At 37.9% G+C, this 27,185-nt stretch overlaps 1 protein-coding gene across 5 annotated transcripts in view; it reads left to right on the top strand.

Moving 5' to 3' along the window:
- Rnf144b (ring finger protein 144B) overlaps positions 1–27,185 on the top strand; it is a 166,976-nt gene that overhangs the window by 109,487 nt on the left and 30,304 nt on the right. For all 5 annotated transcript variants that reach the window (XM_074082815.1, XM_074082811.1, XM_074082812.1 and 2 more), the window contains one exon: positions 18,026–18,130. In XM_074082815.1, coding sequence (XP_073938916.1) covers positions 18,026–18,130 — 105 coding nt within the window. The remainder of the gene's footprint in view (positions 1–18,025; positions 18,131–27,185) is intronic.

Genomic DNA, 27,185 nt, shown 5'->3' with positions numbered 1-27,185 from the left:
GGTATTACTTGAGCAGGAAGGAAATGAGGACCAAGTCATATAAATATCTGAGAGAAGACGATTAGGCAGAGGGAAGTGTATGGAGGTCTCAGGCTGGGAGTGTGCCTGGTGTGTTCTAATACAGAAAGGAGGCCAGTGTGGTCAGAAGAGCACACATTGCATACACATGTGTGTGCTCATGCACACCTGTATGGGTGTGTAGGGGGTGCAGTAGGAGATGAAATAAGAGGTGATGATGTTTTTACGTAGACCATGTAGGGCTTTGAAGGCTGCAGTAAGGATTTTGCCCTCAGTTTGATTTGAGGACAGAGCTTTTGGAGGGTTTTGGCCCACAGAATGACATGATCTGACAGTGTTTTAAATGAATTATTATAAGAGCTCTCCAGAGAAAAGGAGCCAATAGGAGAAAAAAATATATATATAGGCATAGATTTATTGTAAGGAATTGCCTCATGTAATTATGCTGGGTAAGTCCCATGAGCTATAGGCTGTAAGCTGGGGACCAAGAAGAACTGGTGATATAAGTTCCAATTCAAGTTGGAAGACCTCAGAACCAGGACAACCAATGGTAAAAAGGTCCAATGTGAGGACAGGAAAAGACCTATGCCCAGTTTCTCAAGTATTCAGAGTGAACTCTCCTTTTTTTACATCTCTCATTCTATTCAGACCCTCAATAGATTGGATGATACTTACCCACCTTTGAGAGGTTATCTGCTTTGCTCAAGTCTATTGACTCAAGTGTTAATTTCACTTAGAAACATGCAGAAATCATATTTAACCAAACATCTGTGATCCCTATGGCTCAGTCAAGTTGACATATAACATTAACCGTCACAATCACTCTTCCTGCTAGGATGAAAACAGGAAGACAAGATAGAAGGCTTTATAATAATTGAAGCCAGAAATGATAGTGGCTTGACTAGCAAGTGGTGGTGGCTAACATCCTGCACAGTCTTTGTTTCCCTTAAATAATATAGGGACAAAAATAAATCATCTCAGAAGATTTTAGAGAACTTTATAGATTTTTAGATAAAGCACTTAGTACAGATCCTGGCCTGTGATTAGCATATGTAGCTCTACTAGTTTTAGTGTGAACATCTAAAAAGGGTTCTTTTTTTTTTGCTGAAAAACCTCCAGGATTAGGACATACAATACTGGCTGTTGTTGAGTAGCTCCAAACTAATTTGAAACTGTCTTTTCTCCTATATTCATTGAAATCTGTTTCTATTTAAATTCTATTAGTACTAGTTCTGTTCTCTAGAACAGAAATCTAATGCTGCTTACTGACTTTGCATTATTTGAAGGTTATCTTTGTGTTAGGTGGCAAGGATGAGGATACTTGTTAAGTTCCCCTTCAGTGCTCCATTAATTGTGGGAAATAGTGAGTGATCTAACCTAGATCATTTTTGACAATTAGGTCTGGCTCTGCTTACAATTCCATCATAGCTCTGACTCTGGTCAAATAATTTCTCCACACTTTCTCAAATGATAGCTTGTTTTGAAATGTCACTAAAACAATTCATAAGTTTTTTTCTCAGTTTTCTTTAAACTGAGAATCCTCAATTGACTTCAACCAGCTACATCATCCTCCTATGGGAGAGTTTAGTTTTCTGAGAGAGATGTATGATTAAACTTATTAGTACACCGTATGATCCAACTACATCACTCCTGGGCATATATCCAAAGGAATCAAAGTAACTATACAATGTAGATACCTGCATACTCATGTTTATTGCAGCACAATGCACAATCGCCAAGTTATAAAAAAATCAGCCTGTGTGCCCAAAATGGGTGAATGGATAAAGAAATCATGGTATATGTACCAATGGAGTATTATTCAGCCATCAGGAAGAAAGGAATTATGTCATTTTTCAGGATGGAACTGGAAATCATGCTAAGCAGAATAAACCAGACTCAGAAAGATAAATGTCACATGTTTTCTCTCATAAGCAGAATCTAGATTTAAAAAAAGACATGAATATACAAAAAGGACTATTTGCTATTTTAAGGGAGGACCGAGGAGAGGGGCCAGGGAACCACAGAGGGCGATGGTGGGGGGTGGCAAATGTGATTGAAGTATATTATATTCATGAATGAAAATATCATAATGAAATCCAATATTTTATAAAACAAAAACTTATTAGGTACTGTTTCAATATGTACTTCTGCATTTAGATCCCATGATCACGTCAGATCTTATTCCATTTGGGATGGAAACATAGCTGTTGTGGATACTGTGCTGTTCCCCCAAATCCCTCTTCAAGGCAGGAGTCTCACTCTTCTTTTCCCAGGGTCTGGCCTTTGGGCCAGTGACTGGTACAGGGATATGAAAGTCTTGCCCCTTGATTTAATAAAAAAGGGCTGTCCCCACATGCACAGGCTCTTGTTGGATCACAGGACCTGCTCAGGCCCTGGTGACAGCTCTGTGAATTTAAGTCTCCTCCTGCCCCTCACTCACAGGCATTAGTTTGGTACATGTTGCTCGGTAAGTCCTTCTGTGGGATTCTCCAGCTCATAATCCAGTTCTAGGGAACACAGTTGAAGACACAATCCTTAAATTATTCTTCTCTGGTACAGCCCCTAGGTCTGTAGTGCAGGACAGTGTTTTCTTATATTTTTCTTTTTGAATGAACATCTCATGATCTTTACATGATCTTCCTTTTCTCCCACTGTCTCTAAATTAATAAGGTATGGGTAAAATCCTTAAGTTTGCTGTATCCTGCTTTGTTATTATATTCACACAACTCCATAGAAACCAGAAAATACTTTTTTTTTTCCAGATGGAACTCTTTGAATGTGCTCACCTTCTTGGAATGTGTACATTAACAAATAGTATTTTATGTCCACACCCTCACCTCTACCCCCCTTGGCACAATTCTTTTGAAATGAGCATCAATTGCACAACAACTTGTTATGTTATTAAGTAGAAAAGGAAATTTAAAAAAATTTAGGTAAAGTTGAAGCAAAAAAAATCTTACAGGTTAAGTAGAAAATCTAAAATCTCATTTTCTAAATGTTTCACTTATGTGAAGTCCATGTTGTGGATTATAGATATGAAATATACCGTTAGAGCCAGGTGAGACAATCAGTGCATCTCCATGGGGATAAATAGCGCTGTGTTAACTGAAGGCATTCATGGTTTTGAGTCACTTCCCTGTTTGCAGTAAGTAGGTCTTTTTGGTTTGAGTCTTCTGGAAAGTGTGAGTTATTTACCACATGGGCCTGGGATGTTTACTCAATCTCTCTGTAAAAGTGAAATCAAGGAAGGAGGAAAAGAAAGGCATTCTAGTATCTACCATGTAGTGTGTTATGCAAGTGTGCTATTTCTGTTTTTTTTTTTTTTTTTTCATAAACTCTTCAGTTTACAGTAAGCAAACCGACACAGGGTTAAGTAACTCCCCTAAGGCCTGTACTCATAATTCCTGGATCATAGTGTTGTTTCAGTGAAAAAAGGACCACTTCTGTAAAAATATATAATGCATGGCCTAACACATAGTATGGCTCCTTAGATTTTGTTAGTGTGAATGATGGATAAAGGCCCATATTAATTTTTTTTATGATACAACCTGTAGTCTTTGAAGCTTGAGAATAGATTATATAATACAAAACTGAGTTTATATAAATGAAAGTTTAGTCAGTACAAAGTAGATGGAAGGAATAACTCATTAATTAAAAAAAAAAAACCCAAGGAGTTTTCCAGAAAACAGAGTGTGTAATCCCAGTAATGTTGTGACCATGGACTCAGATGAAGGGGATTGAATACTGTGCTATGAACTTTCAACTTGTTTGACTTGGGGCAAGTTATTTGAGGACACTAAGTCTGAGAGATTAAGAAGTCTGGTTTATACAACTGGAAGCTCCCAGGGCACTTAGCATATTTTCAGATATTAAGGTCCAAGCCTAGACCTTCTACCCCAGACTAGTGGTCTCCCACTCCCTACATATATTGAACTTGGGAAAGTTACTGGTGTTCCCATGAGGACTTCAGTCTGGTGGTTGTTTCCAAATGATTCCTGTTCATTTGGATAATTGATATTGATGCCTGATGAATCTGGAGCACAGAGACTCTTACGGCAACTGGAAAAAAACTAAGTATTTTGGAGTTGTAACATTCGCATTCCCTTGGTAGTGCATTAGTGACACACTAGGTTGTTTTAATATAGAAAGGTGCCTAGTCTTTGATTGAATTATGTTTTATGATATTTATGATATTGATAATGTTCAGAAAGAAAAAAAGCAGTATTTTAATGTTGTAAAGATTCTGCTATTTTCTCATCTGTTAGTTCTAATAAACTAGAAATCACTGGGATATAGTAAGAAAACAAACAAGGGTAAAGTTTCAATTAGACCTTGGTTTAAATCTAAACTCCTGTATTTATTGAATGGGAATTGAGAGTAAGTCACTCAACTGACTTATGTGAAATGGTAATATCAGTCTCAGAATTGCTCTGAAGGTAAAGTGAGATAATTTTCAGATACCTACTGTGTTGGGCAGTTTCTGTTACTCTAACAAATACCTGAGATAATCAACCTACAAAAGAAATTTATTTTTGCTTACAGTTTCTGAGGGTTTCAATCTGTGATTGACTGGTCCTATTGCTTTGGTCTGTGGGAAGGCAGCACGTCATGGCAGAGGTGTGTGGCAGAACAAACTGCTCACCTCATCACAGGGGAATAAAAAAGAGGGAAAGAGGAAGAGAACAGGGTCTCACTATCTTCTCTAAGGCCTTCCCTACCCCTCTCCATGACATGAAGACCTCTCACTAGGCCCCACTCTTAAAGTTTCCACAACCTCCCAATCTCATTGATATTGATAATGTTCAGAAAGAAAAAAGCAGTATTTTAGTGTTGTAAAGATTCTACTATTTTCTCATCTTTTAGTTCTAATAACCTAGAAATCACTGGGATGTAGTAAGAAAAGGCTTGTCTGGGGAGACAAGCCTTTGGAAGACATTCAAGATCCAAATTATGGCACGTGCCATAGTCATCATAGGAGTATGACAAATATTCTCATTTCCATCATCTTCCTCCTTTCCCCTGCCTCTCATGTAAAGAATATTTTCGTTCTAGACCATTGGTTCTCAAAGTGTAGCCTTTACACCAGCAGCACCTGTGAACTTGTCAGACACATAAATTCTTAAGTCTGGCCTTAATCTCGGGATGCAGCCAACTATCTGTGTCTCAGTTCATCCTCCAGGTGATATTGCACTGTCTAGGGCACTTGCAGAGCACTTTGTTGTAGAAGCATAAATTAATTGCTCACTATTGTGTGTTCTGAGGCACACACATAGTCTTCTTCCTCTGTCTCTTTTGTGACTACCGAGACCTATTTCTGAAACAAATGATTATATGATTTTTGACTTATGATCTTTGCCTTGGTAGTCTAATTTGCTAGAATATGATGCTAACTCAAAACATTTTGAAAGTGGTAGTTAAGGATAGTAACTAGGCTAGATTTTAACAAGAGTCAAACGTAGTTTCAGAAATGTAAGCATATGGATTTACTAAAAAAAGAAAAGGAAGACTGGTTCAAATTATGACAATTTAAAAAAAATCACCAAATGTAAAGTTCCTTGATTTCTATAAACTTGCTTTAAAAAATGTAAAGAAAAATTTACAGTTTTGCAGAATAAGTTCTTAGAAAGATATTACAAAATAAAGGATAGTTGCAGTTTTGATGCAATCTAAATTATAATTAGGAAGATATCCTTATTTTGCTATGGAGTAATTGCATAAAATTACTTGGAATTAACCTGAATAAAATGAGCTTCTTAATAATCAACCTAGTCATTGTCTTCTGGTCCAAACTTTTCTCTATTTTCAGAGTCCTCCCTCCTCTCCTTCCCCCTGCCCCTCCTTCTCTCCTTCTTCCCTCTCTCCATTCCTCCCTCCCTTTTTCCCTCCCTTCCTTCCTCCCTTCCTTCTTCCTTTCTTTCCTTCCTCTCTTCCTCTCTCCCTCCCCCTCCCTTCCTTCCCTCTTTTTTTCTTCCTTCCTTCCTTCCTATACTGGGGATTGAACCCAGGGCCTTGCAAATGCTAGGTAAGGAGTTTGTATTTCTTAAATCTAATAGACTCTCTTTTGTAATATAGCCAAGTTTGTTTTAGGCTTAGGTCTCTCCTAAACTGATGTGCCTAGTTCCCACTATTATTCCAGGTAGAAAACTAATAATTTTCTTTTTAAAAAGTTTATTTAGTACATAATAGTTGTACAGGGAATTTTTTGTGACATTTACATATATGCATACAATGTACCCTGGTTTGGCTCACCCCCTCCATTATTCTCTCTTGTCTCCTTCCTCCTTTGTAAAATGATTTCAACAGGTTTCAATGTTCCATATTCATACACATATAGAAAATATGTCAACCATTTTCATTTACCCTCCCACTTGTATTCTCCTCTTAACATGACTTGTTTTACATTCCTGTCCTTCATTAGAGTCTGTCCATTGCTTTGGGTTTTTGCTTTGGTATTTTACCTGTAAATATATTGCAATTTAACCAGTCTAACCCGGTAGTAATCTCATCACTTCTGGGTTGTTGACGTGAGCTATTGATGATGCTGGCTTTGTAGGTTATAGCCTCTAGATAAAGATGTGGCCAATGCTGAGTTAATGTAGTTTTTCATTAACATTGCTATCAATAACTTTAATTAGTGAGACATTTCACTGTATTTTGTTCAGACTGGTTTAAATATTGAAACACATACTGGGGTTTTATTTAAAATGTAATAGAGATGATTTCTGCTTTAAGGAGCATTAAAATTTGGGATATGGCATCAATTTTTTCTTTTTCCTTTTAGTTTTAAGGATGGTATAACAGCTTCTTATGAAATTTTTTCAAGCAAGGTTTGAAAACACCTTTTACCAAAAAAAGGAGAAAGAATTTTACAATGAATATGTGTATGCCTACCACTTGTTAGAGTCTGTCTGTTTGCTTGTGTTACTATAATAAAATACCTGATAGTGGCTAATTTATAAAGAACAGAAACTTATTTCTCACATTTCTGGAAGCTGGGAAGTGCAAGATCAAGGCACTGGCCAGACTGGTATCTGGTGGGGGCTGCTGTCTGTTTCCAATATGGCACTTTGTTGCTGGGATCCTCTGGCGGGAGGAATACTGTCCATAAAAGGCAGAAGGCCTAGAGATTGTTTCCTTTAGCTTCAAGCCCTTCCTTTTATAAGAATGCTAAGACCATTCGTGAGGGTAGAGCCCTTGTGACTTCATCACTTCCTAAAGTCCACATCTTGTACTATTGTTGCATTAGGGAATAAGGTTCTACATGAGTTTTGGAAGGGAAACCATCATTCAAACTACAGCAGAGTTTAAGATTAATTTTGCACTCCATCATGTGTATTTTTCCATTTATCCTGCTATCTTTGTGTGGCATAGTTTTAGTACTCATTATAAATTCTCTAGTAGAATGTAAGTACTCAGTATGTTTGTTTAGATTGGGTTGAATGGCTATATTTTCTTTTCCCAAATAGCTTGTATAACTTTACATCCTCTCTAAAGGGGTTTCTTGACCCTTTATTAATTTGTGTTGTTTCCTTCCCTGTTGCTGATAGTGTATGTGCATTCTGAGAGCTTCAGAGATGCTGCCTAAGAGTTCAAGTAGGGACTCTCACAGGAGGAGGAAGGAGAAAGAGACAAATGGATTCAGTGGAATCTGCCCATGCCAAATCCAGGGCATGCTTATTCTCACTGCCTGTGCTGGGGCTGTCTGTAGGGGCTTTGGTGCCAGGTGAGGGCTTTCAGTTCTGAGGGGTAATGTTTCTTTGGAGGAAATGGAAGGATGTAAACTTGGCAAGCCGTCTTGTTTTCTTTTTCTTGGAGCCATCGGTTGCTTTTCTGGGTATACGGTGTCATAAAGTAGCACCTGGCCCAGCTGGATCTCTTTAGGACTAGTCCAAGATTTGGTGCCTCCCTGTGTTAAGAAAAAGCAGCCTTGGACAAAAGGAAAAGCCACCAAAAGGTCAATGGAAGTGTTATTCAATTACTTATGTTGAAACAGATCTTTCCAGTGCTAATGCCTGTTCTCTTCTCTGATTAGAATGTTCTTCCAGTTTAGCAGATTTGATTGCTTCATTGTAAAGACTGGACCAGGCTGCAGAACTCTCAGTGAATTTCTTCTCAGAGTTATTTCTGTCATTGAATTTCTTAATTTGTGTTTCATGATCACTTGAGATAAAGATAGTAGTGTTTGATTATTCTTGGTTGTTAGGAACTGGAGGTACTTTTGACTGTAGCCCAGATCTGATCTCCCATATTGAATGACTATTCTCAAACTGACCAGGTGGATCTTTTTGCCCTTTTCCAGGAAAAGCAACAGTACTATTTTGGGTTAAGGTATCTAAAGACTCTTAATCGGAGTTTAAATATTTGCATATATAATTTCCTCCTTAAGCTTCCTTTGCTGTTTCTAGTGGACCTAGCTGACTGCAAGTATTCCCTATGGGAATGTTGATTAGAAAGGACTCCTTCTTTCCTCTGTAGTTCATGTCTGTCAATGTTGCTAAGTGACTGATAAGCAGGGATGATGGACATAAAAGTATCTTCCCTGATTAGAATTGAAGGCATGGTTGATATTGAACTAGTAGTTTTTGGACATGGTTTTACATTGGAATAATTTCAAGAATTTAAAAACACTGATACCAGTTTAGCAAGGTCACAGAATATAAGCTCAATATACTGAAATCATTTCCCCTAAAATCCGGAATGAGACAAGGGTGCCCACTATCTCCACTCCTATTCAACATAGTACTGCAATTCCTAGCCAGAGCAATTAGGCAAGAAGAAGGAATAAAAGGAATACAAATAGGTAAAGAAACTGTCAAAATATCCCTATTTGCAGACGACATGATCCTATACCTTAAAGACCCAAAAAACTCTACTCAGAAGCTTCTAGACATCATCCGTAGCTATAGCAAGGTAGCAGGATATAAAATCAACATAGAAAAATCATTAGCATTTCTATACACTAATAATGAGCAAACGGAAAAAGAATGTATGAAAACAATTCCATTTACAATAGCCTCAAAAAAAATCAAATACCTAGGTGTAAACCTAACAAAAGATGTGAAAGACCTCTACAAGGAAAACTATACACTTCTGAAGAAAGAGATTGAGGAAGACTATAGAAAGTGGAGAGATCTCCCATGCTCATGGATTGGTAGAATCAACATAGTAAAAATGTCGATACTCCCAAAAGTAATCTACATGTTTAATGCAATTCCCATCAAAATTCCAATGACATTCATTAAAGAGATTGAAAAATCTACTGTGAAATTTATATGGAAACACAAGAAGCCACGAATAGCCAAGGCAATACTCAGTCAAAAGAACAATGCAGGAGGTATCCCAATACCTGACTTCAAACTATATTACAAAGCAATAACAATAAAAACAGCATGGTACTGGCACAAAAACAGACATGAAGACCAGTGGAACAGAATAGAGGACCCAGATATGAAGCCACACAACTATAACCAACTTATCTTTGACAAAGGAGCTAAAAATATACGATGGAGAAATAGCAGCCTCTTCAACAAAAACTGTTGGGAAAACTGGTTAGCAGTCTGCAAAAAACTGAAACTAGATCCATGTATATCACCCTATACCAAGATTAACTCAAAATGGATCAAGGATCTTAATATCAGACCCCAAACTCTTAAGTTGATACAGGAAAGAGTAGGAAATACTCTGGAGTTAGTAGGTATAGGTAGGAACTTTCTCAATGAAGCCCCATCAGCACAGCAACTAAGAGATAGCATAGATAAATGGGACCTCATAAAGCTAAAAAGCTTCTGTTCATCAAAAGAAATGGTCTCTAAACTGAAGAGAACACCCACAGAGTGGGAGAAAATATTTGCCAACTATACATCAGACAAAGGACTGATAACCAGAATATACAGGGAACTTAAAAAACTAAATTCTCCCAAAACTAATGAACCAATAAAGAAATGGGCAAGTGAACTAAACAGAACTTTCTCAAAAGAAGAAATTCAAATGGCCAGAAAACACATGAAAAAATGCTCACCATCTCTAGCAATAAAGGAAATGCAAATTAAAACCACGCTAAGATTCCACCTCACCCTTGTTAGAATAGCCATCATCAGCAACACCACCAACAACAGGTGTTGGCGAGGATGCGGGGAAAAAGGAACCTTCTTACACTGTTGGTGGGAATGTAGACTAGTACAACCACTCTGGAAAAAAATTTGGAGGCTACTTAAAAAGCTAGACATCGACTACCATTTGATCCAGTAATACCACTCTTGGGGATATACCCAAAAGACTGTTACTCCAGAGGCACCTGCACACCCATGTTTATTGTGGCACTATTCACAATAGCCAAGTTGTGGAAACAGCCAAGATGCCCCACCACTGACGAATGGATTAAGAAAATGTGGTATCTATACACAATGGAATTCTATGCAGCCATGAAGAAGAACGAAATGTTATCATTTGCTGGTAAATGGATGGAATTGGAGAACATCATTCTGAGTGAGGTTAGCCTGGCCCAAAAGACCAAAAATCGTATGTTCTCCCTCATATGTGGACATTAGATCAAGGGCAAACACAACAAGGGGATTGGACTATGAGCACATGATAAAAGCGAGAGCACACAAGGGAGGGGTGAGGATAGGTAAGACACCTAAAAAATTAGCTAGCATTTGTTGCCCTCAATGCAGAGAAACTAAAGCAGATACCTTAAAAGCAACTGAGGCCAATAGGAAAAGGGGAACAGGTACTAGAGAAAAGGTTAGTTCAAGAAGAATTAACCTAGAAGGTAACACCCACGCACAGGAAATCAATGTGAGTCAATGCCCTGTATAGCTATCCTTATCTCAACCAGCAAAAACCCTTGTTCCTTCCTATTATAGCTTATACTCTCTCTACAACAAAATTAGAAATAAGGGCAAAATAGTTTCTGCTGGATATTGGGGGGGGAGAGGGAGGGGGCGGAGTGGGTGGTAAGGGAGGGGGTGGGGGCAGGGGGGAGAAATGAACCAAGCCTTGTATGCATATATGAATAATAAAAGAAAAAGGAAAAAAAATTTAAAAACACTGATACCAGTTTAGCAAGGTCACAAAATATAAGATCAATATACACAAATCTATAGTATTTCTATATACCAAGAAGGAATCAAAGGATAATCAAATTAAGAAAACAATTCCATTTACAATAGCATCAAAAGGAATAAGATACTTAGGAATAGATTTAACAAAAAGGGCAAAACTTATACTCTAAAAATCAAAACACTATTGAAAAAAGAAAGACTAAACAAGTGGAAAGATACTCCATGTTCATGGGTTGAACGACTAAATAATGTTAAGATGGTAATACACTTCATAAGAAGAGTTTTTCAACAAATGGTGCTGGGATAACTGGATCTCCATTTGAAAAAGAATGAACTTGGGCTACTTGCTCACACTATAGATAAACATTAACTCAAAATGGACCATAGACCTAAATGTCAGAGCTAAAACTATAAAACTGTTAGAAGAAAACATAGGAGGATGGAAACACTTTCATGACCTATCATATCTAAGAATACGTGAGTAGGCAATGCATTCTTAGATATGACAACAAAAGTATGAGCAATATAGGAAAAAAATAAATTGGACTTCATCAAATTTTAAAAACTTTATTCTTCTGTGGACATTATCAAGACGGAAGATAACTCACAGAATTAGAGAAGATATTTGCAAATCATCTCTCTTAAGGGACATACATATGTAGAATACATAAAGAAATCTGATAAAATAAAAAACACAAATAACAATTAAAAGTAGATAAATAGATAATTTTACATATACAAATTACCAAAAAACCACATAAAAAGAAATTCAAAATTATTAGATAGCAGGGAAATGCAAATCAAAAGCAAAATGAGATGTTACTTAACCTACATTAGGATGGGTATAATAATAATAAAAAAAAAAACCCAGAAAATAAGAATTTTTGGTGAAGATTTGAAGAAAGTAGAAACCTCAGCCACTGATGGTGAGAAAGTAGAATGATATAGCTTCTTTGGAAAATAGTCTGGCAGTTCCCTAAAAGGTAAAAACAATGATTATCAGATACCATTTCAACTTTTAGGTATATGGGGGGAAGATCATGAATTCAGTTCTGCTTGTTGAGTTTGATATTCTTGTAATTCATCTTAGGGTAAGTAAAATTCCAGCATTTAAAAACTGGGTAGAGGGAAATGGGAGAGATCGAGAGGGAATGGCTAGCAAGGAAGAATCATCATAAGAGTGTAGAATCCTGAAGTCAAGGGAAGAGGTTTCCAGAAGGAAGGAGTGGTTAACTGCCCAATACTGCTGAGGTCTGGAAGGAAGACACTGTGTACTGGATTCGGTGACTTGCAGATCCCCGGTGTGGGGAGCAGTGTGGGAGTGGGGGCTTTAGGCAGCCATGGCAGGTAAGTGGTTGGGAGGGAATAGGGCTTGTGGACCAGTGAGGGCAGACAGCTCACAGTCAAACATTTGCGGTAGATAAAAGAGTAATGAAGAAGGAAGTTCACAACTAGGATAAGGGAGAACTGTTTTTCTTTGCTTAAAAATTTTTTTTCTTTGATTAGGGTTTTTTTTTCAAGCATGATGAACTGCTGAAGAAAGACCTAGTAGACTAGAAAAGATTCGAGATGGAGGAAAGACAATGAGTAATCAATAGGGAGTTTCCTGAAGGGCAGGAGAGAATAACCAGAAAATATTTGACTCCTATAAGTCAAGGAAGGAAGGAAGGAGGAGGGAGGCATTGAGTTCATATATTTTGGTGATTGCTGCTGAAGGAGTTTTGCCACAGAGCTGGTAAATGGGTAAATTCAGGCTTTGAACTCCCACAAAAACCGTTGTCTACAACATGCCAGATTCTGTGATAGGTGCTTCTAGGAATCATGAAGAGGAGTAGGTGTGAGCTAGACCTTGAAGGAACTCCTGGGCTATTGGAGAGATAGGTAGGTTCATAGTGACTTGCAATGCTGGATGTTAAGCACCTGCTGTATTCACGTATACAGCACTTTTTTTGCATGTGTGTGATATTGGGGTTTGAACTTAGGATTTCATGCTTGCTAGACATGCTGCTTTTCCTCCCTACTTACCAGTCTTCCTATCACCACCTTAGGTAATGGTAGATGTTAACAACTGAAGAATGTCATACATAAGCCAGGCACTGGTGGCTCATGCCTGTAATCCTAGCTACTCAGGAGGCAAAAATCAGAAGGATTCTACCACACGAGCCACTCTGCCAGACCTTTTTTTGTGCTGAGTATTTTCCAGTTAGGGTCTCAAGAACTATTTACCCAAATTAACTTTGAACCGTGATCCTTCTGATCACTTTTCCTTCTGATTTTTGCCTCCTGAGTAGCTAGGATTACAGGCATGAGCCACCAGTGCCTGGCTTATGTATGACATTCTTCAGTTGTTAACATCTACCATTACCTAAGGTGGTGATAGGAAGACTGGTAAGTAGGGAGGAAAAGCAGTCTTCTGGAGAGTTGGGGGAGGGAAGGGAAATTGTAAAGTTTATAAAATTCCCTGTGGAAAGTCAATAGTCTGATATGTTCTCAAGGAAAAATAGTATACCACCAATCCATTGCCATTGAGAATCACTGTGTTCTCCCTCTGTTTGATGGATTTATGTGACTTCATTTTTAAGGGTAAAATAATGAGAACCCCAATACTTGGTTTACTTAAAAATTACTTTTATTAGAGTCTTGTTAAAGTTTTTACAAACATAATACAAAGTAAAGCACATCTAGATATATATCTCTTATAAACAGCAAGAATGCCAGAATCAATGTGCAAGCTGAATATTGACTAAAATTACAGACCAATAAAATCTAAGTGGACATTAATGTAATGGGTGATATGTTTCTTCAGCTAAATCACTATTAACAGAGAGGCTCTGAGTATGGAGTGTTCCAGTGAATAAGTGGGAATCAAACGATCCTGCCATTTTTCTGTGTCTGAATCATTAACAATCTCAACTTGAGCAGTTTTCACTGGGTCTAGATACTTTCATCCTCTTCCCTGTGTGTGTGACCACAAAGGCATTGTTATCTGACAAATCAGAACAACAACACACTGTAACACAAACACAAGTGTGAGCACTGAAAATGGATAGTAATAGGAAGATTCTTGAGGTGGTCCAGAGCATATTTTTATTAAGAGAATTGAGAAAACAGAAAGTGGGAAAATCTCATAATGGGTGCCCTAGAATATACCCTTCACCCAGTTAGAAAAGCACAGTGCTATCTAGGCTCTGGGTGCTGTGAGAACAGACAGGCTGGGTGTCCTGCTGGACCAGGGGCCATAAAGGCAGGCTTTGGGAATAAGAGAAGTTAAAGGATAAGTCTGGTGAGACTAAGGTATTTTTAAAACTGTACTGTGGCTTGTCGTTTGATTTAGGGCTTCTCCTTTTTAATTATTTGGTACCAAATAATTGATCCTCTGATGTTCTATACAGTTGATAAACAGAAACACTTGTGAAGGGGAAGTTGATTGCCATAAAGAATATTCAATTGGTTGAAAATCAAAGGGTTTTGCAGAATAAAGTTTTAGGATCAGACTGCCAAAACACAACTTTCTATCTAGCTATAGATGATTGAATTTTTTCAAATCATGGGCTTTGCATATGTTAACAGGCTTGAATTTGGAGAGATACTTCATGAACTGTACCAATCATCGAACTCAACAGCAACTCATAAAGAAGGCTTCCTTCTTGAATTATGTGTAGTGATCGTAGTTTTTAAAATTCCATTAACATCATTCATATACTGTCAGAGTCATAAGAGATAGCAGAAATCACCAGGTGCACTAGGTGTTTGGTAGTAAAATCCTTGTTTTTAGATCCCATCCGAATCCTTCAGGGTGTGGAATGAGTTAGACAGTCCTTGTTACTATACATGACCCTTATGGCCTTAAAATACTTCTATGTTATACCAAACCAATGCAATAAATGACTGTTCAAAAGAACAAGGTTTTTCTTTCTTTCTTAGGTCATTTGGGCTTTAAAAATATTCTATTTGAAACATTTGTTTTAGAATTTGTTAGCTGTTAAGAAAATTGCATATTTAGATATTTGTGCAATGCTACTGTTTAATGCAATGTAATTTAAAAAATGTGTCTAAATGATGGTAGTTTTCTCATCACTTATCAGCTAAATTGCCAGTTTTTTTTTCTGTAGAATTCTTAACTATTTACCTATGTATGCTTGGTTTGTATAACATGCATGGGGTTTGTGTGACTACTGCTAGCCAGAGGTATTGAAGAAGACAGAGGTTTTGAGATCAGTTTTTTTTTTTTTGCAGTGAAAGCCAATGGAAGGCATATAATGAACCTGAAGCACTTGAAAATGCAGTAAGAAGCAATGACTAGGACTAATTGTTTCTCCTCTTTGCTTTTGAATAGAAATTCATGCTCACATTGATGGCATGTCAAGTGCCTGTGCGCTGAGATTACTTAACAATGTGCACTTAGAAATCTCTATCTTGAGTAAGTATTTCTCAGAATAAAAATAGAGGACATGTATACTTAAGGCTTTTAGTCAGTGTGTATAGCTCCAACTTCTTTCCTAAAATTATGGGTCACACAATATTATTTGCAGATAGGACAGTGCTTGTAGGAAGCTTCAAAATTCATTAAGTTGATGTATCATGGCTTGCAGTGTACCTAAGAACATTGCATTAGCAAGTGGAACATCCATTATAAGCTCTTTGGGAGGCTTAGTATGTCAACCTTATAAATTTGTAGTATAAGTTTAAATAAATTTTTTCATCATAAAAACTCACATAATGTCTCTTGTTTCTATTTAACATTAAGCTTTTGCTATAGACCCAAATAGTTTTAAGGAGAAGCTTGCCTAGAAACATGTGGAATGTTCTGTTATACATATCTGCTCTGTCTATGCAGCTTCTCAAGCCTCAGTAGTTTCACTGGTCCCTTGCAGGGAGTAGAAAAAGCATCTCAGAAGGACAAAGGATTAACAGCTCCTCACAACTTTTTTGATAGTCTTAAGTCCAAGTGAAGAGAGTAAAAATATAACCTGATATTCTGCAATTTGTAGGTAAAATTTCAGGGATGTGTGTGTGTTTTAAACCATATAAGCTAACCATAACAGGTATTATTGACCCTATTAAGAGTAGAGCTGGGTCTAGACCCCAGCTGCTAGCATCTGAAGTTCATTTCGTTGTTCAGTTTGTTTCCCTCAGACATCTTTCCCTTGATCCTGGAGACCACATCTGTTTACTTCAATTTCTTCAGGTGGGAGCTGGGGTGGGATGAAGGCAGTAACCCTAGACCCAGTGCGGCTGATGGAAGGTGAGAGGTCTTTAGAAGCAGAATGGTAGACTGGTCTTCATATGGCTTATTTATTTGTCTCTTGGTATGATACCCTTTGTGTGAGACACTGCACTGTTCCTCTGGGTTTTTGCCTGCCCATGAAGTTCTTCCCCACAATTGCCTTGCTTCTACTCTATTCTATAGACCACTGCTCCTGGTACTGGAGACCATGTTTGGTATAGTAAATCTTAGAGCAAGCAATTGCTTCATTTCTCTTAAACAAGAAAGTGAAAGTGAAAATCTAATATCTATCATGAGGTTAGGGTAAGAGTTGTAGGGTAAGAGTGGCTTAGGAGGACCCTTGCTCCCAGATAACTTTTATCTTCCAGTTTATACTAAATCATGAGCATTTTCTCATGCCTTTAAATGCAACTCGATGAGAATTTTTCATGATTCTGCAATATCTCATTGCATGAATTTAGCAAAAATTATTGGATATTTAAGTTATTTTCTAGTTTTTGCTGTGATAGAAAATCCGACTTCTTAGAGTCAGTTTACTGACTTGAAGAGATGACAAATCTGGGTTAAATATTTGGCTTTAGCATAGTATTTGCATTCAGCATATACATCCTCCTGCATACTTTAAATCATCTCTAGATTAAGTATACTACCTAATACAGTGTAAATGCTATGTAAATAGTTATGTTGTATTGTTTAGGGAATAATGACAAGGAAGAGAGTCTTTACCTGTTTAGTACAGACCTAACCATGATAGACCTACCTATGTGATGCACATCAGCAGCAACATAGCACTTTTTTTCTGAGTGTTTTCTGTCTGAGTTGGTTGAATCTGCAGATGTGGAGTCCACATGTACAAGAGGCCTGCTGTACTGCCTTCGGTTTCCTGTGTGCATATGAGGCTGGGTTGGGAGGGAGAGAGAAGGCACTGGAGGTTTCCATGACACTGTCAGTCCCTCTCCTGCATTCTCAGTCAGACTCATGTCTCTACCCATTGCTCAGTGTCCAGTCACAACAAGCAGTGAGTAGACCAAGTTTTTGCTTGGTGTCCTCCTTCTCCTCTTGGGGTTTGTTTTTAAAGTTCAATTTCTTCTTTCTCCAATTGACTAGTGTCTTTTGTACTACTCAAGTCTCCTCAACGTGGTAGCCACCAAGACCTCTATTTGGGGAAGGATCTCATTCTCCTAAAATATCTGTCTCCAGTTAGCAGGAAGTCACTTGACTGTCCCAAACTTGACATTACCTTTTATTTTTAATCATGTTCCTGGATAAGTCACAGCCTTAATCTTACTTCAATTCTGTTTGGGATCATAGGGTTCCATTCTAGTTCTGGGCAAACTTGGAAGGAGAGGACCACTAGATAAAAATGGAATTGTGAAGTTACATAAGTATTTAAAAAAATAAAATAGGAGAAGTCCTTTGCCATGAGTACAAAAATATTTCTGCTTTTCACAATCTATGGTGGATGAATTGTGTGAGTACATGGGAATTTGACTTGAATAAACTCTTTGGATGAAGTCATATATAATTAATTGCCTGTATCTGCATTCTTTCCAAAGTGATGGCTCTTAGTAGTCACACTTGTGATAACTTATGTTTCCTGAGTACAAGAACCCCAGGACAGCCAATTAAGGAAGAGACAGTGGTGGCTCTGTTGTACGACCTTTGTGCTACTATAATGGAGTGGTAATTGTCTGTCTTCTTTCTTCTTAACTTATAGTGCCTGAAACAGTATATGCAGCTGGCAATCCGAGATGGATGTGGGTCTCCCATCACTTGCCCTGATATGGTGTGTTTAAACCACGGGACCCTGCAGGAAGCTGAGGTATGGAGTGTGCCATGACCTTCCCTTCTCTCCTGTTGATGTTATTTTTAGAATCTTGACTTGTGAATGTAGCAACAAAACACAAAAACCTTTTTTTTTGGGGTTGGACTGAGGTTTGAACTCAGGACTTTACCCTTACAAAGCAGGCACTTTACTGCTCGCACCATATTTCCAGTCCATTAACTTTGGTTTTTTGCAGATGGGGGTCTCATGAACTATTTGCCCAGGTTGGCCTTAAACTGCAGTCTTCCAAAACTTAGCCTCCCAAGTAGTTGGGATTATAGGTGCTAGCCACTGGCGCCCAACTCAGAGGTTAACTTTTAAAAGGAGTACTTTATTGCTACATACTACCAGATTCTTTATACAAACTGTTAAAGCTGTCATTTATCTTATTTCTGTTTATATATGCCATCTTGCATGTTGAGGAAGCTCTAAAATAGGCAAAGGCACTAGTAGTCAAATTGACCAAATGTGAGGTTTGGAGGCTGAATAACGAGTGGTCTTGCGACCTTGAATAGTTTAAAGATAAATAGGCCATAGATTGGCTATAGCTATGGAGTATATGAACGATTGTGATCCCACCAGAGTTTATATGTTCCATAGTGGTAACCTTCTACAGTGGTAGTCTGAGTTGAACCATTTCCAAAGAGTTGAGAGAAGCCTTTCAGTTGACCTGCATCAGGCATCAGAAGCATCTCTTTTTTGAGTGAGTTCTCCAATTTCTTGACTGATTTATCTCATCTTTTTGTTTGTTCAGTCACTGACATTGACTTGCCCTTAAGTCTGCCTTTTAATCTTCAGTCCCTGCTCACTTGAGATCAGACTATAATGAACTCTTGTCTATTCTTAGGGAGTTTGTAAGCCTTTGAAATGGGTCCCAAAAATGTGAAATAAGTTATTTATTCAATAAACATGACACCTGCTTCTTGCCAGGTGCTCTTTGCTTTCTTGGGTAATGTACTGTCTAGTCCTCCTGACAGACTTCATGAAGTTGGATGTTAGTTTCAGATATAGAAACTGAGGCTCAGGGATGTTAGTAATTTTCCCAAAGTGCATATCTAGAAAGTGGAAAATCTAGAATTCTGTTGTGTTCTTTGTGACCATCATAATTACATGGCTTTACGAGTACAGTTAGGTAGGTAGACAGAATGCGTAATAAAATTCTTGATAATTAGAAGCTCAATAGTGTGTGTAGCTATAGCTATAAATGGATACATTAATGTGTGTATATATGTGTGCATTGTGTGTATATATACATGTTTATGAATATATGTGCTTCCACATATATAACATTTGCTTTGAAAGCAAAGCAGTGAGAGATGGTATACACTATTTGTAACCTAACACAAGGATTATCCTGTGTTTAGCTTATTGAACATCAGCTGAGTGGTACAAGTGAGTAGAAGAGTTTTCAAGGGAAGCATAGAAGAAATACCTAATGGTTTAGAAGTATGCATTTTAAGAAAATGATGAAATAATCAAATTTTTTGATAAAAGGGTAATATTGAATGTGCACATTCTACCATAAAGTACTAGAGAAAAGGTTAGTTCAAGAAGAATTAACCTAGAAGGTAACACCCATGCACAGGAAATCAATGTGAGTCAATGCCCTGTATAGCTATCCTTATCTCAACCAGCAAAAACCCTTGTTCCTTCCTATTATTGCTTATACTCTCTCTACAACAAAATTAGAAATAAGGGCAAAATAGTTTCTGCTGGGTATTGGGGGGGGAGAGGGAGGGGGCGGAGTGGGTGGTAAGGGAGGGGGTGGGGGCAGGGGGGAGAAATGAACCAAGCCTTGTATGCATATATGAATAATAAAAGAAAAAGGAAAAAAAAAGATTATTATTTACTTTTGCATGGGTAATTGGTAGGGAGAAACTAAAGTAGGGAGAAATGATGTTGAATTGTTCTTAAGATGATGATCAGGTATTTCAGTGCATCTTTCTATGCATTATCCTTCCAGGACAGAAGCTTTCTTTCTGACTTGCTTCTCTGGTGTCTGACTGGTGTAAGGATTAATAGAGTACACAATACACATACCTTGTTTAGGTTGGGACAGAGCAGAGGTTACAGCAGGCCCAGTGGTATCCAGGTAGAATTTCTGACCTAGCAGAGAGACATTAAACAGATAAGTAGTCAGATAATTATAAAAGTGAAATATGAGTGATAGGGCAGGCAGCAAGAACTGATAGGAAATCTTATTTAATTTCTGTATGCAAAGTTTACTAAAATAAGTAGTTTGAAGTTTCGAAACAAGCCTGGGAAATTAATCAGTGTCTTATGTTCTAGAGCTGTGCTATCCAATCTGGTAAATGGAGTTTTAACTTCAGATTAATTAGAACTAAATGAAATTAAAAACCCAGTCCAGTCGTGTTATTTGATAATTGTTTTTAGGTATTTGATAGACACTTGTGGTTAATAGCAACTGATTGCATGGCTCAGAGTAGACCATTTCTATCATGACGTAAAGCTCAATTGCATGGTATAGCCCTACACTTACCATGCAAATGGTAACCACTGGCACTTGGATACCTAGTGTGAGGGGTGTTATGTTCAGACATGTGATAAAGACAGGCTGTGGTTTCTCACGGTTTTCTAGAATAGCACTGAACTCTCCAGGTTTTCCTTGTGTAGATATTTTCATATTCTTGGCATCCTTTTCTCACTGAATACAGTCTCTTTCTGGTTTCTAGATCTGTTTTTTTTTTTTCAGTTTTCCTTTAAAAGCAGTTTTACTTTTAGGCTTTATTAAAACTAAACAAACCTATAATGTCCCTCAGATATTACAAAAGTGTATTTGAAAAAAACAGAACAAAACTATTCCATACGAAATTCATTTAAATTTTCTAGAGTCTTTTCCTCATTAGATGAGTTGTAAGACACTCTAGGGCATTAATGAGCCATTTCTATCCTCACTGGTCTGCTGAGAGCCTGGTCAAATATGGGCACAAATGTATAATACTCAGGTGTTCTTAACCAACTCGCTACTATTTTTTTCCCTCAGAGTGGTAAAACAGTGCAGTGCTGGTGGGGATTATTTTTATTCTGAACTGAAAACTGAATAGAAGATTATAATGAAGATCTGAACAGCATTATCAGTTTATCTGGGACTCCTCCTTTGAAAGTAAATACCGTACAGGAAAATACCACACACAAATGAACTGGAGCTATACCATCAACTTGCTCTACATCAAGATTTCATCATAGATCATTGTTGTAATAATATATAGCTCACAGTCTATATATTTTTGAGTATATCACAATGGGGCTCATTCATACGATGCTCGACTGGATTCTATGTCATGACTACTTTCTCCTTCCACTTTACAAAATTGTTTAATTCTTTGGGCAAAACATTATTATACTTTGCTTGTTAAAGATAATTCTGGTTAAAGCTGATCCCCTTTGTCCTGCTGCAATTTTTATTATGGTATGTGACTCTTTATCATCCACTGCCTTATAAAATGCATTCAAGTGCAATCTTTCTCCATCTTCAGAGGACATAAGGATTTTAAGCTCTTTCTCTGTGGCTTTCTCATGTAGGTTTAGCCCAGAAGTTGGCTGTGCTCCCTGGGCCTGCCCTCTTGGTGCCTCCAAATTGGCTCAGCTGTGGCTTTGCCTCTTTAGGTTTATTATCAGGAATAGCTTCATTGGTGAAGCATTTAATGCCTGATTCAAGCCCTGTTTGCTTGTGTAGGAAGCAGTAGAACATGGTAGCTTCCTTTTCAGTGTCACAGAAGCTGGTGAGAGATAGTGACTCCCTGAGGATTTGTGGCTAGAGTTGACCCCACTGGGAGCCAGAGAAAAGCCAGACTTACCATCATTGCATCATCGGGTACTTTCAGCTGTTGCTCTGCAGGGCTTTTCCAATGTGCTCTATCCAGGAACTTTGTCCAACATGGAATTACGAAGGCAGGACACAGACTGGGAGTTCTGGCAGCATTAATTCAAGCAAAGCCCTGTTAAAAAAGGGCGACATCTAATCTAAGTGGTTCCCTACAGTGCTATGAAAAGTAGCATACCTGGACCTGCTGGAGAACCTGAACTATTTGCCTGGGCCCTATAGTGTTAGAGTGGCAAGTGCATGATCCATTTGAATGGTGCCCACCACTGCATAGCCTGAGAAATTGAACTTCTTCCAGCTGCTAGTCAACAGTAGAAGGCAGGGAAGAGCTTCTCATTCACCAATCCTCCTTTCAAATCTTGGGGCCCTGAAATAACCAGCCAGTCTTTTATTGCTTGTGGCACAGCACACGTGGGAAGAAGGGTGGGTGCTGCTGCCCTGGCCAACAAAGAGGTTCAGTTTCTACAGGAACAATTTAGTGTGAGGTGCTTTGAACCTAGAGGAGGAATTGGAGGAGAGTGCTAAGGAATTTGAAGCTACATTTGCAAAATAAATAACAGTTTTTACTTAGATTGCATATTTATTTAGGGTGGCTTTGGGAGAGGCTGCTAGAATCATAGGATCTAACCTTTCTGCCCAAATCATTCCTTAGCCATCTCTTCTTTCCCATTTTCTTGATGGGCTGAAGAAAGATGAGAATGCTCAAGCAGGTGGGAATATTCCTGTTACTGTGATGTAAGGATCTGAATGGGAAGGGATTGAGTGTGTCTCTAATAGCTTTTGGCTGTGATATGTGTCATCTGGAGAAAAGTGAAACTTCGGAGGTGGTGGCAGACAAAGGAAGCTGCCAAACCAGAGTTAATATACATTTTTTTTTTTTAGTTTCTCAGCTAAATTTTGTTTTCAAACACATTTAAAATTTCATTTTAAGATGTATTGAAAGCTGCATATAAGTGGGAATAGAATTTCTAAGATCCTACTAAAACTAAAGGCAATACAGTATAAGGAAACTAAGCTATATAGTATAAGTATACTGCTTAGTATAAGGAAACTGTATTTGAGCATGTCAGATGGATGTGCACCTGAGTGTGTCCCTTTTACCAGTAGGTGAGTGGCAGGAGAAAGGCCAGGGAATGATGTGAGAAGATCTTGGTTACATGATGTACTGTGGCTTCTGTAGAACCCATGAAATGAGAATGGGTAACACAGCCCCTGCAGGGAACCGTGAAGATCACAGCTGTGGAATTGCAGTTCTCACCCATCTTTCACCTCCATGTGGGCCCAGCCATCTGCCTCTCAGACAGTGATGGGGTGTGTGTGTGTGTGTGTGTGTGTGTGTGTGTGTGTGTGTGTCCAATCTGGATTTTCTATCTAGTATTTAGGTAGGGAAGCTTGACTGTGTTTGCTTCACTCAGATGAGTGGGTTGAATGTGCCATTTTCTCTGTTAAGAGGAATAGTTTTTATTTTTTGTTTTGAGATAGAAGATATTTTTAGTCTCTGTAGTGATGTGATTAGACATCAATTCTTATAGCAAGTGCTGTTTTTGCAAGTCACTGCACCATAAAAACTCGACAGGTAGTAATGATCTACTGGTGCTCAATTCTATCTCCAGATGCTCTCATGTGTTGTAGTATATGTTCAAATTGTTTCTTCAATTTTTAAAAATAGTTGTGGCAGAAAAAAGATGATTTATTTTTATTACAATGAATATTTTTATTAGCATACATTAAAAGTACAAGGGGGTTTCATTACGATAATGCCGAAGATATGTGCAGTGTACTTTGAACAAGTTCACCCTCTCTATTATATTCCCATAACCTCCCATCTCCTCTCTCTTCCTTTTTTTAAACAGAAAAATGATGTCAAGGGCCAGACCTAAGAAAAATCTTGGTTTCCTTTTCCTCTGTACTGACTTTACAAACTCTGATGGGCAGTACTTTTTGACGCTTATCCCTAACTTCTGTTTCAACAATTTCATTTTTATAACTGAAATTACTGTTCTCACTCAAAAGCAATATACATTGTATGTTTATCAACATTTCTTATGTGATCATATGCTACTTTCAGCATAAATGCTTCTTCAGTGAGAAGGCTCCTCTCTCTATCCCTTTTCTTCTCTTCCTCCACTTCTCACTTCTCCTCCTCCTTTCTCTACCCCCTTTTCCTCTCCTCTTCCTCCTCTTGCTCTTGTTCTATTAAAAAGGAATCTGAGGCTATTTTCTTTCTGAATTCAAGTTTTTTTTTTCTTTTAGGGAAGAATTTCTAGAATGGTGATGAGAAGGAAAAGTGGTCTTTTGAGTTTAGATAGGAGGAGAGAGAAATTTCTGTAAAACAGAAAAATTAGCTCAAATTTGAAAGGAAAGGTAGCCAAAATAACTTTTAAATTAAACTAAGTACTTTTTTGGTCATTGAGATGAGGGAAGTAGTCTCTGGACAACTCAAGATGTTCAGACAGTTTTACTACTGCTTAAATATGGGTCTGGATAATAATAGATTAGAATATATTAAATAGATTAAGTTTCAGTATTCTATACATTGACTTAAGTTAAAAAAGAAATAAGTAAATAAATGGGGGAAATAGAAAAGTAGAATTCTTTAAATTTATTTTTAATGGGTATATAAAATAAAACTGTACATACTCAGGAGGTACCATGCAATGTTTCAATACATGTGTATATTGTATAATGTTTACATCAGGTCAAATATACCTCCTCAAACATTTATCATTACTTTTTTTTGTGGTGCTAGGGTTTGAAATCCAGACTTTTTGCTTGTTGGGCAGGTGTTCTACCATTTGAGCCACTCTAACAGCTCTTTTTACTCTGGTTATTTTGGAAATAGTGTCTTGTTTTTTTCTCTAGGCTGCCCTGGATCCCTATCTTCCTATTTTACACTTCCTTCAGTAGCTGGGATGACAGGCACATACCTCCACACCCATCCAATAAGATAGGGTCTTGAAAACTTTTTTGTCTGGGCTTTCCTGGAACCATGATCTTCCCAATCTCAGACTCCTGCATAGGTTGGGATAGCAGGTGTGCACCATTTCACATTTATCATTTCTTTATGGTGAAATACTCAAGTTACTTTCTTCTAGCTTTTTGAAGTGTACAACACATTATTGTTATTTGTAGTCATCCTTCTGTGCAATAGCAGGTTAGAGTTTCTTGCTCCTATCTAGCACTGCAGCAGAAATCTAATCTCTGGGTTCAGAAGGAGTGGTAGAAACAGGAAGCATTATTAAGCAAATGCCACAGTAAAATTCTGGGGGGAGAATTGTCAATAGAAACTAAAATTAGAGAGCAAATGCTAACTGAGGCCAATAGGAGAAGGGGACCAGGAACTAGAGGAAAGGTTAGATCAAAAAGAATTAACCTAGAAAGTAACACACACGCACAGGAAATTAATGCGTGTCGACTCCCTGTATAGCTATCCTTATCTCAACTAGCAAAAACCCTTGGTCCTTCCTATTATGGCTTATACTCTCTTCAACAAAATTAGAGATAAGGGGCAAAATAGTTTCTGCAGGTATTGAGGGGATGGGGGGGAGAGGGAAGGGGCAGAGTGTGGGGTAAGGGAGGGGGTGGGGGGAAGGGGGGAGAAATGACCCAAGCATTGTATGCACATATGAATAATAAAACAATAAAAATTTTTAAAAAAAGAGAGCAAATGCTAACAAGGAACAGGATTTACATAGTCTGAAAGTATCCACCTGTAGTGAAATAATTTTTTGTTTCCTCAGCATTCATTTTGAGTACAAGTTGGAGTTTCTCATACCAGAAACATGGCTTAGTCACCCCTGACATAGTTTCCAGTTCTGTTCCTCCTCCCAGTTCCTCAATGTGGTCAGTCCAGAAATCTGCTTCATACAGCTTCCTCCTGGGATAGCTCCCAGGAGGGACAGCTAAATTCAGCCTACTTAAGTGGCTTTACTGGCTTCTATATACCAAATGTAGATACGCCACAGTGACCACCTGTAAGTCACAGTGTGACATCCTGGAACTTGGGTCTGTTCTAAACCTACCAGTTAGAACCTCATGTAAAACCTGTTTGGATAATGTCCTGAACCAAGTAAAGGTGTTGCCCATGGGTCCTTGTTCTTTCCTGTCTGCAATTTGTGACTTTCGTGTGTCCTTCAGGTATGCTGTGTATCCCCCAGGACCTGTAAATAATGAAACCTTATTTTCATCTTTTGTGTCTCCTAATTATTGAAGGGGTGCTATCTTAAAGATCCTAAATTAAAACATTTTCTACAAATTGCTAATTGCAAAGAATGTAGAAAGCTAGCAGATATCACCTTAATCAAGTTAAGAAATTAATACCACCAGTAATAAGGCAATGGTGTCCTCATGTACCTTCTTTTTGTTTTTTTGCAGTACTGAGATTTGAATTCAGGGCCTCTACCTTGAGCCACTCCACCAGCCTTTTTTTGTGATGTTTTTTTTTTCGAGACAGGGTCTCATAAACTATTTGCCTGGGCTGGCTTTGAACTGTGATCCTCCTGATCTCTGCCTTGTGAGTAGCTAGGGTTACAGGCATGAGCCACTGCTTTGTCCTCATGTATCTTTTAATGGTTCCAAAATCACATCTGACATTCTTGTCAAAAATGCACAATCCCAATCTAGTGGAATGGCATCAGGCAATCCAAATCGAAGAACACTGTATAAATTGTTGACCTTGACTCTTGAAACATGTCAAGGTCACGAAAAGAAAAACTGTGAAATTGTCACAGAAGACCAAAAAGACACCACAACTAGATGCCAGTGATAGCTTGGATTGGATCCAAAAGGCATTAGTGGGACAATTAGGGAAATTTAAGAAGGCCTCTTAATTATTTACTTGTGTTGTATTAATGTACATTTCATTGTTTTAGTAATTAGCTATGGTTATATAAGACTTTAGGGGAAGTTGGGGATATGTCATTTAGGAACTCTACAAATTTTACAACTTTTTATAAATCACATTATTTCAAATAAAAAGTTAAAAAGTTAAAAAAAAGCATTCTAGTGTGATTTTGGGTGGTTAGGAATTTGTTGGCAGAAAGAGTATATCACAAGATAACTCTTTGCAATCTTATTTATCAGTCTCCAGGATTGTCAGTCTAATAGTCTGATAATTTTGGAGTATTTGTGAATATCCTCACAAAATTGGTTGAAATCTTTAACCTGAAGTCTGAATAAATTTTCCAATAATATTCCTAACAGAATTAT

Source organism: Castor canadensis, chromosome 8, assembly GCF_047511655.1.
Source record: "Castor canadensis chromosome 8, mCasCan1.hap1v2, whole genome shotgun sequence".
NCBI classification, from domain to species: domain Eukaryota; kingdom Metazoa; phylum Chordata; class Mammalia; order Rodentia; family Castoridae; genus Castor; species Castor canadensis.
This window is presented reverse-complemented; position numbering and strand designations above follow the sequence as displayed.